General features: G+C 39.0%; 1 protein-coding gene across 6 annotated transcripts in view; it reads right to left on the bottom strand.

The window, feature by feature from the left end:
- FAM135A (family with sequence similarity 135 member A) overlaps positions 1-14,788 on the bottom strand; it is a 143,414-nt gene that overhangs the window by 27,365 nt on the left and 101,261 nt on the right. For all 6 annotated transcript variants that reach the window (XM_059730908.1, XM_059730888.1, XM_059730901.1 and 3 more), the window contains 6 exons: positions 14,431-14,504; positions 13,980-14,134; positions 11,392-13,711; positions 9,254-9,414; positions 5,771-5,862; positions 4,328-4,425 (listed from right to left, as the gene is read on the bottom strand). In XM_059730908.1, coding sequence (XP_059586891.1) covers positions 4,328-4,425; positions 5,771-5,862; positions 9,254-9,414; positions 11,392-13,711; positions 13,980-14,134; positions 14,431-14,504 — 2,900 coding nt within the window. The remainder of the gene's footprint in view (positions 1-4,327; positions 4,426-5,770; positions 5,863-9,253; positions 9,415-11,391; positions 13,712-13,979; positions 14,135-14,430; positions 14,505-14,788) is intronic.

Here is a 14,788-nt window from a genome sequence, read left to right as displayed (position 1 = left end):
CACTAAAGTCTTATTTAATAACCATCCATGATCATTCCACAACCTCCATGTGACTTGGTCTGCCAAGAAGTTCTGCACTCTTGAGAGGTAAACAGAAACTTTCTATTTATGATGCAGAAGCTCCAGAGTTTGATGAATTTCTGGCATACCTGATTAGAGCTATTACTGCTTGTTCAAATTATGCTTTTGAGATCAGATAGGAAAGCATACCATCTATGCATACCACCTGGAGCTCTTCACATTCGTTCATACGGAGGGATGAGTTTGTGTCTAAGTCAACCAGACAGGCAAACAACTTTAAGGTGGATGTGTCCATGTGCCCCAACGTCTAGAATAGTGTAGAAACTGTCCTGGAGTATGTAAGCAATTGGTGATATGCAACTGAATATTACTGTAATGAACCTGATTCTTTGAATCAGACAGAGGTTCCAGAAGTTCTCTTCACCTAGAAAGAAGCATTGCTCTAGTTTCCTTTCCTCTTCTCAAAGTAACATTAATTTTGTTGCTGAACCCACTAGATTTTGAGACAGGCAGTCTCTCAATGTGGAAATCCAACTTTCATTTATAGGCTCATTTATAGGAGAAGTTAGTATCTAACCATTCTTTGTTGCAAAAATATGTTCAGAATGTGACCAAAATGCAACTAATGAAATAATGCTTTGTGCTTTCTGCAAACCCAGCTGGATATTATTTCTGAGGTATGTACTGTGAGCATCTGACAAAGAACGTGAATCCCTTCTTCAAATACAAATCCCAACACAATTTTAATTATGGAGATCAACTAGTGCCCTTACCATGGTCAGTTTACATGGCATAGTCTGAACAGCAAAGAGGGTCCTCCATAGCATTCCAAGACAATCAGCCAGGAGGGCCCAGAAATCATAGCAAGCAACAGATAGTGAACCACTTGTTACTGAGAACATAAAAGATTTATACTGGGCCAGACCCAGGTCCATTCAGCCCAATATTCTGTATTTCACGGTGGCCCAGAGCAGATGTCAGAGGAAAGAGTATTTATACAGGGACTATAAAGACTGATCTGTCCCCCATCCCTTTTACCTAACAGCTTCCTATCATTTAAAGATCTAGGAAGTTCTCATTTGGAAGTCATCCCCTTTAATACCTACTGATGGACCTATCCTGAATGAATCTGTCCAATCTGTTTTTGAATATGGTTAAACTGTCAGCATCTACAACTCTTGTGGCAATGAGTTTCACAAGTTAATTATGTGCTGTGTGAAAAAGAACTTCCTTTTGAGAGTTTGAAACCTACCTTCTAATAATTTTCTTTTGTGTCTCCTAGCTCTGGTATTGTGAGAGATAAATAGCAAATCCCTATATACTTTCCCCACACCATGCAATATTTTATGCATCTCTATCATATTCTATCATATTCAATATTTTATGCATCTGTATCATATTCACCTCCCAGTCTTCTTTTCTCTAAACTGAATATCCTAACCTATTTAGTCTCTCCCTGTACAGAAGCCTCTCTATGCCTTTGGTCATCTTTACAGCCCACCTCTGTACCTTTTCTAGGTTTACTATATCCTGTTGGAAATGACAAGGGGCCAGAACTGCAAGCAATATTAATGGTATGGGTATACCATAAATATACAGAGTAAATCTGTGTTGCTTTTAATTCCCTTATTAACAACTCCTAATATTCTATTTGTCATTTTGACAGCTGTTGTGAACTGTGATGATGTTTTCAGAGAACAGCCCACAATAAATCCAAGGTCTCATTCCTGAGTAGTATCAACTAGTAAAAAGCTCATCATTGTGTATGTGTATCTTGGATACTTCCTCACCTTGCACTTAACACTGAACTTAATCTGTCATTTTGTTGCCCATTCACTCAGTCTTACAAGATCCTTCTTCAGTTCTTCACAGCTGACTGGTTTTTACCATCCTGAATAATTAGGTGTCATCCACAACCTTAGCTATCTCACTATTCACCTCCTTTACAAATCATTCAAGGGTATTTTAAAAAGCACAGGCCTAAGCACAGTCCCTTGGGGGACACCTACGCTTACCTTTCTCCCTCCTGAGAGCTGATCATTTAACTCTTTGGCTTCAATCCTTTAGTTAGTTATTGATTGACAAGTAGACCTTTTCCATGACAGCCTACTTTCATTAAGAGACTTTGGTGCAGGACTTGTCAAAAGCTTTTTGAAAGTTCAGAGACACTCTATCAACAGGATCATCTTAATCCATATGCTTACTGATTCCCTCAAAGAAACAAAGTATATTTGTGAGGCATGATTTTCCTTTATAAAACCAAGTTGACACTTTCCCAGCAAGTTTCATTAATCTACAAGATAGACAACGCTATTTTTATTACGGCTGCTACCAGTTTCTCAGGAACACAAGTTAGGTTCACTGGTCACAGATACCATTTGATGCCTTGTTTTAAAGATTGATGTCATCCTGGCTATCCCCTAGGCCTTCAGTACAGAGGCTGCTTTTAGTGATAGGTTGCATACTAAAGTCAGTAGTTATGCAATTTCAAGTTTGAGCTCCTTTAGGATTCTTGGGTAAATACCATCCAGGCCTGGTGACTTGCCACTATTTAGTTTATCAGTTTCTTCTATGATCTCCTTTAGATCAAAATTAATTAGTTCTAATGATTTGTACCCTAGAAGGGATGTCCTTGGCATAGGAATCTCTCCATGTCCTCCAAAGTGAAGACTAAAGGAAATAAATAATTTAAACTCTCTGCAATGGCCTTATCTTCCTTGAGCATTCTTTTTTACTCCCTGACTGTCCAATGGCCCCAGCTGAATACCTGGCTGCATTCTTGCTTCTAATGCTTTTTTCCCCCCCTTTCCTTATTTCGTTTTACATTTAGATTGCCAGAGTGTATGATCCTCTGTTTTCTTCACTTGGACATAACTTCTATTTGAACGATATCATTTTGCCTTTAATAGCCTCCCTTACTCTATCATTTAACCATGCTGACTCTTCCTGGTCCACTTTTTTTTTTTTGGTATGCATTTAATTTGTGCCTCCAGTATGGTATTTTCAAACAGCCCCTGACCTGCCTGGAAAATTTTGAATGCTTTGCTTCCCTTTTTAATTTATTTTCAAATAATATGCTCACTTTAGTGTAGGTCTCCTTTTTGAAGTGAAATGCTTCCTTAGTAGATGTCTTTGCTTTTTGCTTTCCTACGTGGCAAACCTGATTACAGCGTGGTTGGTGTTACAGAGTATTTAGGGTACAACTACACTCTGAATACAACTTAGGACTAAATCTTGTGACCCCTCTTTTTGTAGCTACCAGGACTAATTGCTCCAAACAAGTCATTTATCACGTCTAAAAATAGTCTCTGTCTCACCCTGAAATGAGATTTACCTAATATGTGGGGATAATTAAAGTCACCCAGCATTATTGTGTTCTCTGCTTTCACAGCCACTCTAATCTTCCTTAGCATTTCTTGCTCACTGCTACCACCTTAATGAGATGGCTGTTAATATGACTCTAAAAGTAAACCCATTTAGACAGTGAATTTCTAATCACAGGATTCAACACTACCTCTTATCAGGGAAAATTTCTATCCTATTTGATCCAATGCTGCCCTTAATGTAAAGTGATAGTCCTGCACCTATATGACCTACTTGCTCATTCCTATATAGTTTGTAACTAGGAAGCACAATATCCCACTGACTTTCTTCATTCCAATAAATTTCAGATATGCCTATTATGTTGATATCACAATTAAACAGCAGACATTCTAGTTCACTTATCATCACCTAGCTGCCTACTTTTACGTGCCTGTTTGGCTGGGCATGTGTTTGCTTTAGCTGTTCCTTTGTAGAATTTATATGAGTCCTATCACTCTTCCCTGTCCTCTTTGGGAGAATCTAGAGTTTTTATAACTTTACTCCTAGAGGATGCAGATGTGCTCATCTGCATCTATCAGCGCTGTTGTTCTATCTCCTACACCATAAGATAACATTAAAGCTAGACTGCTGGTTCTGGATTGTAAAGCTTAGCAACCACGCCCTGTAGCAGGGCTCTCAAAGTTACTATACTATATTCTGAGAATACCAGGTAATGATAAAGGGATTTGTTTCCAAGATGCTGGAGCCTTTTAGACTTTTAAACAATGGTAAAGAACCTGAAGCTGCTATACTATTTATGCCTTTAAATATGGAGTGTTAAAATATTTTTGGTTGATTTTTAAAACAATCTTCCCCAACTCTTTCTACGTTGCCTCTAAGCAATAATCAGCAGCATGACAACTCAAAATAATATTATCCGTATATTTTTTAGCAAATATTCCATATTTTACAGAAATAAAATAATATGCAATATAGGTATTACCTGATCTTTGAAATTGTTAGATTGTAAATCTGAATATATTGTATAATTTCATCTAAAAGTCGATCAGTCATGGAATCAAAATCGGCGAAGGTATCATTCTGTCGAAAAGCAAGCAAATACCTAAGTCCCAAATATTCATACTTCCTTTCAGTATGAACTCATATATGATAAAAACACACATTAATACATGTATACAAAACAACACTGACATTAAAATGAAACATTTAATCTGTTTATCCTCATTGTTTGGGGCTTCTCTGGGCTGAGGGAATAAATGTGTATTGTTTCATAAGGCTACTTTTTTATATTTGTTTTGGTGTTTTTTTAAATAAGTATATCACATTGTCAGCCTAGCCTCTATCATTTCTAAAATATGAAATATAAACCACTTGGTATAAACAAGACAAGCCAAAGATCCACCAGTAAGTCACTATGCCTCTGAACTGATAATATGAGGTAATTTACCATAACAGTACAAAAGAAATTATATGAAAATGAATGAGAGCACATAATTGACCAGGAGACTCTCTATATTCCTGAAGAGGGGTGTTTGTGTCCGAAAGCTTGCAAAGAACAATTTTTCCAACTATTTAGTTGGTCTAATAAAAGATATCACATCTACCCAAAGAGCCTTGTCTGCCTATGGCCTTAGAGCAACATGACTACAACCAGCAGTCTGCAAATCATCCCTTTAATTGAAAGGGCAAAAGGACTAAAGATCTGTTGCAATCTAAGCTTGCCAGTTAATTATTAACTGAAGTCTATCTACATAATGTAACATAGCCTGGATAAAAGTCAGATGAAAGAAGTGTTACTAGTACTTTTGGAACAGTTATGAAATTAAATTAACTTGAAAAAGTCACAGAAATGTAATGCAGAAATTATTTGCTAATTTATCATCATAATATTGCAATGTGATAACAAAAGGAGATAAACTCAACCCCTCCAATTATCTTGTGTTCAGATATTGTTCTACTACACATCACCTCATCTTTCTCCATACCCTTGATTCCACTACCAGCAGCCAGGATGTGGGAGGGGGGGGGGGGGGGTGAGTGAGGTGGTAAAGGCAGGGGAAGGAGTATGGAATAAGGAGAAGGAATCAAGGGTGTTTTTTGTATTATCTTAACTGGTGCTGCTTGGAAATGAATAGATTCTGTATTATTTCACTACACAGCTGAAAGCTCTGTAGCGCTGTATAACTTGTATAACAATAACAGCACCACTAGGTATTTACATTTTAATGTCCTATCAGTTACTATAAAAACAAAAGCACAGATACTAAAAAGGAAATCTCTTGCATAAAACATTTGAAAATAATCAAACATAACTAAATGCAGCAGGAACCTGGGCAAAAATTATCTTTGTGCATTACTGTAACAGTTATTTTAAAATGCCTAAAATGTATTGTTGTGCAAATATTCTTTTGTTATTGATAAATACCTGATTCCTCTCAGACATAAGAAAATCTATACGCCCTCCAGGTAGTCCAAGCTCAATGTAAGTCTTCACTAATCTTAAATCAGCGCTGTTTCCTAAAGAAAAAGAAAAGGTCAATTGTTTGGTAAGACAAAAGGTATTTTGTAATAAAAAAGGCAAATATGAGATTATTTGGAGCAACTGGTTGATGAGATTGGAAAGCCACTGGCCACCATCTTTGAAAATTCATAGCGATCAGGACAGGTCCCAGATGATTGGAAAAAAGCAAACATGGTGCTTCCTGGCAACAAGAGCATACTGTTGGCTCATATTCAGCTTACTGTCCACTGTAACCCCCAGGTCTTTTGCTGCAGAGCTGCTGCCCAGCCAGTCAGCCCCCAGCCTGTACTGGTGCATGGGATTGTTCCATCTTCAGTGCAGGACTTTGCACTTGTCCTTGTTGAACCTCACGAGATTCCTTTTGGCCCAATCCTCCAATTTGTCTAGATCACCCTGAATCCTATCCCTACTTTCCAACATATCTACTACTCCCCACAGGTTATCATCTGAAAACTTGCTGAGGGTGCACTCTATGCCATCTTCCAGATTGTTGATGAAGACATTGAACAAAACCAGCCACAGAACCATCTCCCGGGGCAATCCACTTGATACCGGCTGCCAACTAGACATCGAGCCATTGATTATTACCCTCTGAACCTGATGCTCTAGCCAGTTTTCTATCCACTTTACAGTCCATTCATCTAGCCCAGGCTTCCTTAGCTTGCCTGCAAAAATGTTGTGGGAGACCATATCAAAAGCCTTGCTAAAATCAAAGTACGCCACATCCACTGATCTCCCCGCATCCACAAAGCCAGTCATCTCACCGTAGAAGACAATCAGGTTCGTCAGGCAGGATTTGTCCCTGGTGAACCAATGCTGACTGTTCCTAATCATCTTTTTCTCCTCGAAGTGCTTAAAAATGGATTCCTTGAGGATCTGCTCCATGATTTTTCAAGGAACTGAGGTGAGGCTGACTGGTCTGTAGTTCCCTGGATCCTCCTTTTCCCCTTTCTTAAATACAGGCACTATGTTTGCCCTTTTCCAATCATCCGGGACCTCTCCTGATCACCATGAGTTTTCAAAGGTGACGGCCAGTGGCTCTGCAGCCTCATCAGCCAACTCCCTCAGCACCCTCGGGTGCATCTCATCCAGCCCCATGGACTTGTATGTGTCCAGCTTTTCTAAATAGTCCCTAGCCTGTTCTTTCACCACTGTTGGCTGCTCACCTCCTCCCCAAACTGTGCTGTCTGGTGCTGTAGTCTGGGAGCTGACCTTGCCTGTGAAGACCAAGGTAAGAAAGGCACCCTTTTTATTACCCTTCACATCCCTTGCTAGCTGCAACTCCAACTGAGCTTTGGCCTTCCTGGTTTCATCCCTGCATGCCCAAGCAATGCTCTTATCCTCCTCCCTAGTTATTTGTCCAAGTTTCCACTTATAACCTTCCTTTTTATGTTTTAGTTTACTGAAGAGTTCCCTGCTAAGCTAAGCTGGTCTTCTTCCATACTTGCTAACTCTTCCTGTGCATCAGGATGGTTTGTTCCTGCACTCTCTGTAAGGCTTCTTTAAAGTACAGCCAGATCTTCTGGACTCCTCTCCCCCTCAGACTGGCTTTCCAGGGTATCCTGCCTATGCTTTGCCCGAGCGACTCAAAGTCTGCTTTTCTGAAGTCCAGGGCCCTTAGTCTGCTGCTCTCAATCATCTCTTTCCTCAGGACCCTGAGCTCAATCATCTTATGGTCACTGCTGCCCAAGTTGCCATCCACTGCTACATTCCCCACCAATTCATCCCTGTTTGTGAGCAGCAAGTCAAGAACAGCATGGCTCCTAGTTGGCTGCTCCAGCACTTGCACCAGGAAGTTGTCCCCAACACTCTCCAAAAACTTCCTGGATTGTCTGTGCACTGCTATACTGCCCTCCCAGCACATGTCAAGGGGACTGAAGTCCCCCATGAGAACCAGAGCTTGTGACTGGGAAACTTCCACCAGCTGTTTGAAGAAAGCCTCATCTACTACTTCCTCCTGGTCTGGTGGTCTATAGCAGACACCCACCACAACATCACCCTTGCTGCTCTCCCCTCTAACCTTAACCCAGAGACTTCCAACAGGCCTATCTCCAGTTTCATACTGGAGCTCTGAGCAATCATATGCTCTCTTACATAAAGTGCAACTCCTCCTCTTCTCCCCTGCCTGTCCTCCCTGAACTGTTTGTATCCATCCATGACAGTGCTCCAGTCATGCCAGCTAATTTGTTCCTGAGCCTCAGTAAGGTTTCTTTGAAGTAAAGCCAACTCTCTTGGACTCCTCTCCCCATCAGACTGACATCCCAGGGGATCCTGCCCATGAGTTCCCTGAGTGAGTTGCAGCCTGTATAATGAATGCTCCCAGCTGAGAGATAGGAATAGAAGCTATTTGAATTTTTGTTTTTCAACTAGAACATTTAAATAGCTAACCAGAAAGGAAATTAATGGCGTATGCCAGTGGTGCCCAAACCATTTCCCCCTTAAGCCAGATAGATGGTGCTCAGACCCTACAGAGACCAGATGCAGGTGATGGGTCCAACCCAGCCACATGGGGAGGGGGAGAAGGAGGTATGGCCTGGCCTGATCCAGCCACATGCATACAGGAGGTGGGGAGGGGAACTTGGCCTGGCTTGGGAATTTGTGAGTGGGGAAGGGTGGCAGTACTGATTGCCAGCTTGCCCTCCACCAAATTTCCTGACCCCTAGGGAGCCCCGTGGGCTGGATATCATGGCTCTGGGGCTGCATTTGGCCCGTAGGCCAGAGTTTGAGCACCCCTGGTGTATAGGAATCATGATATCAGATCAAAATTAATGCTCTATATATTCTACTGTCCTGTTTAAGTGGACAGTACCAGATGCTTCACATAAATGCAGAAAAAGTTTCATACTGATCAACAATTGAATAACCTAATCACAGAAGAAATTTCCTTCTAAAAAATATCAGTTGTTTGCTTTGCTGAACCATGCAAATGAATTACCCCTATTTTTATTAATTCTCTCTAATAATAGATAGTCTCACTACCAGTATAATATTTTTATTTCCATTAAGCTTTGGTTCAATATCTTACAACATTTTATAAGACAAATGCAGAATTTACTTTTTTGACAACCTTTCTAATATTGATACAATACCATATCCCCTTTTATTTCTGGACAACTACTTTATCTAAGTTGGATACATCTCTCTGAAATGTATGTAATTATGACAAAGTGCTTTTGCTCATGGTACATGTTGTACAAAATTCAACCCATTCCTAGTTTGTAGGAAAGTTTCATTTAAAAGATTGTATGTAAATTTAAAAACTGAGTAGCAGCATAAAAGCTTCTGGTTTAATGTATCTATTTCCATTAGTATGTTTTAGCTCAGAGTTCAGACAAGAAAAACTTGATAAAAAATTGCAAAAGATCACCATTAGCTACCCCAGCATACCATCTAAGCCATGGACACAAACTATAAGATGTATTCCATCTTCTGAAACATCCTCCTCTTCCATGCTGAAATAAGGTATCGAAGAAGCCAATCTGAGAACATCACTATACATAAATCCAGGAAGTTTAAGTTGCTTCAGTTCTTCTTTAGCCTGAAGGAAACTAAATGAAAACAGTACTTATTGTACTCATTCTGTAAGATAATTATTACAATCTAATAAATTTAGGTTTCTCGGGACAAAATTTTTCAACGTCTTAATTTTAAAACATAGTCCAAGATGAATGAACAATGGCAAAACAATGGTCTGTTTCACCACACAAATGGTCAATCTCCAAAGATGAAAATTTCTACTTTAGCTCCCCCAAAACTGTTCCTCCAAATAATATCCGTATCATACCAATCCAAAATCTTTATTTTCCAAACACCTGCACACACTGATGGACTCTAAAGCATGACCTGAAAGGTCAACAGGTTGTTTCCTACAATAAATCAGGATTTCTCATTTAAATTAAATATTAATATGAATAATATTAGGTTTAAATTTTCTTGCAAGGCCTGATGTAAATCAGTCAATGTAAAGACTACCAGAAGTCAATGTAAAATGACACCCACTGACTTTAATAGGCTTTGGATTAGGACTTACTCCACAGGTCAGTAGAGAGTGACAGTCACGCACTGAATTGTTTAATGACAGTCCCCTCTGACAGACTGAAGAACTGGCATCAACTGGTTTAAAAATAAATGGTATTCAGTCACCCTTAATGACATTTTTTTCCATTATGTAAAGTGTCAAAGATAAAAGAATGAAAAAGATGGGAGAATCTTTAAATCATTTAACTGGACAACAAAAACAAATCGGTATTCTGCAGTTCCTTGAGTCTCTGTGTTTATATTACTCACTCTAAAGAGCTTCAGGATCAAAAAAGTTGGGAACAGTGGTCCGCATCTCCAAAAAAATTCAATGGTGTCCAAAAGAGCTCATTTTAATACCCCAACTCTTTACCACTATGTAGTCACACAATTCATACTTTCTGGAGCAAAACTCATTTTTATGCATCGCATGCTCCCTGCATTCCTCCATCTCACTAAGTGCCATGCTTCTATGATTCTCTTTAAAGAGTCCCTGAAACTCTTCCTTCTCTTCCCCATGCTAACAACTCTTGTGTTTTCCTCCAGGATCTCCAGTTTCTCCCATCTTGCCCCGAGTCTCTACGTGACCCCATATAGCAGAATTTTCCCCATTTCCTTTCCCATATGAATTTTCTTCTCTACCTCCACTCCCAAACTCTAGGTCCCTGCTTCTTCCACCTCATTAGGAAGCCACTTCCCCCTCCTCCCCGTTTCCAATCCAGGTTAATCCTTCCCAATGTTTCTACTTCTGCCCTCTCCCTCTTCCACACAATTCCTCCCTTTCCCTTGCTTCTCCCTCATTTACCTCACCCACTCCCCTTCCCTTCTCCCCCATTCCCATCAGTGCTTCTTGAACCAGGTTTTCTCCCTGCCTCCAGATCCTTGGTTTCCTCCTTCACCATTATCTCCTTTCTCAAGTCCTCCAGAATCCATTTGAGCCTTATTCTCTACCTCCCTTCCCACCCAAATTTTGCTTCCTCCTCTACAAACCACTTTGTAAGGCTTTCTTTTTTGCTAGAGGCCAGGCTACAAACATTCTTCCCATACAGCAAGTTAAGTTGCCTCTGCTATGTGTAGGCACAGGAAGATAGTGACTGTATGAGTCTTTTGACCGTAGCAACAGGCATTTTTTTCCTACTTCTACTTGATGGGGAATGGGAAGAATGTCTGTAGCCTGGCCTCTAAACATATTTATTCTCTCTGTAAAGTATATGATTACTATTTGATCAGTTCTCATCTGAAACACCTTTAGAAACAGATTTTAAAATCTCACTTAAAATTTTACTTTAAACTTGCCAAAAATGTGAAATGAATAGACAAGAAATAGGATGAAGTCTGTGCTACTGCAGGCTTTCTAACAGAACAAAAAAAACTGCAGAAAGTTGAGTGTTTAGGGGGAAATGATTCACATTTCAAGACACTGTGAGCCACAACCATTTCTTGCACCTAAAAGCCATCTTTGAAATTTCTCAATGTACAAAGAAATTTGTTTTAAAACAATCACTTACGCTAGCATTTGAGGCTTGGAGGAGCTTTCATACCAGGAAACAGATGAAGCCATACTGCAGGATATGCTTCCTGGCTGTTTTGTAATTGTATCAGATTTGCTTTTTGAAGAACATATAACATTGCATGGAGAGTCTCTCAAGGAAGAAGGAAAAGACAAACAACCAGAAGTACAGACGGGAGGCATACTCATCCCATCTCTTAAATGCTCATTGCTCATTCTCTCAGAGGTCAAATCGCTCTCTTTCATTAGTCCATTATTCTGCTCAAAGTCAGAATTTGTAGCTCCATCAAAAATATTACCATTGTCTGTTTCCTCATAATACCCATTTTCAACCATTTCTTGATCCTGCTCTTCATCTTCCTCCTCCTCCAGCCGGGAAGAACTGGTAGGTTGTTTTTCAGATGTTTCCTTCTGAGGGCTAACCGGATCGCTATTGTCAGTAGGGCAAATATCAGAAACATCTGTACTGCTGTGAGAACCAAAGTAGTTTTCTACAAGTCCTTGCTTTACAATATCAGTACTGCTGGTTGGTGAGAGGTTATCCACACCAGTTTCACTTTTAATTGTTGGCAACTCTTTAAGTGTCTGTTTTAGATCTAGAGATTCATCCAGTTTTTCTTTATTTGTGTTTTCTACCTGACTCTCAGCATTTATTGCCACGGACCCTGAAACAATGCAAGGTTCCCCCATATAAATAACTTCTGAGTGTAATTTAACTGTTTCTTCTGTAGTGTTCTGCTGCTTATCAATGCTTTTAGAGTCCTTACAAGTTGTGCCAAAGTTTGCCTGTGAGCTGTAACTTTTCACATCAGTAGATGTATCTTCATCTGAAACAACTTTTACACTTGAAAATGAGGAATGTAAAGAGATAGTTTCATTGTCTGAATGCCCTGAAAAAACAACACACTGGCTCTGTAAAATGATATTTGATTTTTTACTATCATCACATTTTGGCAAGTCAATTGCTCCTAGATCCAATATAGTTTTGCTGTCACTTAGTTGGCATTCAGGTAGAACAGATATCTTTGAATTTTCATCAGGTGACAGCTCATCATCATCTGAAGGCAGAGAGTTTATGGATGTCAGGGATGACTGTATTTCACTTACAGCACTGGTACTCTCAGTACAATGGCTTTCTATTGCATTTTTTATATTATAGTCCGGTTTCAGTAAAAGCTGAGAAAATATTCTTTCACTGTTGTAGGCACTTTGCCCTTGACCAGTTTCAAAAACCACATCAGGGTTGGGATGCATTGCAAAAGAGCTTGGTTCACTTTCAACTCCTGAATCTGAAAATCTAGATGAGGCATAAGCGACACTAACATCTGGTAACTTAATTATGTCTCCAATTACAGCAATATGGGTCTCTTTTGTAGAAAGAGCAGGCTGATTGCTTTTCATTTTTGTGAAAGTATCTCCACCATGCCGTAAGTTTCTTTCTGGGACTTCATCCTTTTCAAGCACTAATTCCTGTTCTCCTAAATTAGTTGTACTTCCAGATTCTGTAGTCTGAAAGTTGGGCACCAGTAAATTCTCTCCATGCACTCCATCTTCTGGAAATTCTGCCCATGACCCAATGTGAACAGTCACTTTCTCCCCTTCATAAGGATTCTTATCATTTGGTTTGACCTCAATTGTTCTGACTCCTGATGAAGTTGGCTGATTTCCAAGACAAGTTTCAAGTGTACCTCTTGGGGCCAGGACACTATCTACTTGTGTAATTTCAGTACTTGCCTGAGACATATCAACCCTACAAAAAATATCCAAATTTGTACAAGAGTTCACAGGGCTACACTGACTTTGTTGAACATTTTCAGTTCTGGCCGATATTTGATCAGTTTTAGGTGGCAAACATCTAAGTTCTTTTTGACTCATTTGTCTAGTGCAGGTCTTTGTATCACAAACAAATCCAGCTACTGTGGGATCCAACACTTCCTTCTGATTATATGAAGGCCTGCCTTCATAGCATTTAGAGATGTGTTCTGGTGCTGCACTTTTCAAACATTTGTAACCCACTAAGACTACAGAGTCTTTAGAATTCTGTTTTACTATTTTTTTTGTGTTTTCAGTTTTCATTGTTTTCATGAGTTTAGTAACCTTAGTTTTGGATTTATGTACATCTTCATTTTTCCCTTTCAAAGGCTTAACTAGTTGCTTTTCACTTTCTGAATGCCAAATGTTGGTGGCACCTGTAGATCTGACTTTCAACTCTGGGCTCATAAATCCAGCTACAAAACTTTCTTCAGCCTCAAATTTATCCAGTTTATTGAACTCTGATTTCTGAAGATTCTGAACTACCAACCAAGGTGCATCCAAATCTTTTAACAAAAAAAAAAAAAGGGAAATGATATTGTTTATAACAAGATAATGCAAATTGTTATTGTTTTTAAATTATTACTGCAAATCAAATTTTACAGGCCCTCAAAAACCTTTAAGATAAGCTCATAAATAAGATCTTCAAAAAGGCAACAAAAAAAAAATGTCCCTCTGCCAGTAAAAGTAAATATACAAGAAAAAAAATCCAAATTTCCCATTATTTTTACTTAATTCTCTGATAAAGAAACATCTCAGAGAGCTGATACTTACCTTCAGTAATGGAATCTAAATATCGGTCTTCAAAAATTACTGGTAATGAGTTCATGTCTCCATCTAGTTCGCTGCATTCAATAGGGAGAGGCGGAAGAGTACTGCAGAATGAGGTGTTTTTAAGGGCTCCACACATTTGTAGATGACTCTGAGCACTGAAAAATATTTCCTTTTATTAAGGGAACAAGAGTAAAAGGCACTCCCCTACATGCTATATTGTAATATCGATACAACCTTCCCCCAATATACTACATATAAACTTATATAACTAAGTTAGTTATATAAATATATACAGTAAAGCATTTTTGTAATCTAAAATATACAAGAGATAATGCTATAACATGGCATATACTATACAGTGTGCATTACAGTATCAGTTTCTGTGAATTTAGCAACACGATTTAGAAAAGTAAAAAGAATAGCTTTTGTATTTTCTTCTCAGGTTACTCACTGTAATTCTTGATATGCAAGGGCAGCTTGCCTGGGATGCTCAAGACAAAAGAATGCTTCAGCAAATCTGCGTACCTGAAAAATTCCAAAATTGTTTTACACCCAATTTTTTTTTAAAACTCAACAACATGGTTATATCACATCACCAACACGTACATTAAAAACAGAGATGATTTTAAAAACTCAGTAAATTTCCTGATCATCACTTGAGTGTGTCATTTTTCTGTTCCACCTCTGTGGGCAGGATTGAGATCAACCTTATTAGGGTCCAGATTAAATGAGGAAGTATGTACAAATGTGGCAAATATGTACAGAGACATAGGAGAATTATCTTCATAAATGAAAGGCCATTTCATATT

The sequence above is a fragment of the Alligator mississippiensis genome, chromosome 1, assembly GCF_030867095.1.
Source record: "Alligator mississippiensis isolate rAllMis1 chromosome 1, rAllMis1, whole genome shotgun sequence".
NCBI lineage: Eukaryota > Metazoa > Chordata > Crocodylia > Alligatoridae > Alligator > Alligator mississippiensis.
This window is presented reverse-complemented; position numbering and strand designations above follow the sequence as displayed.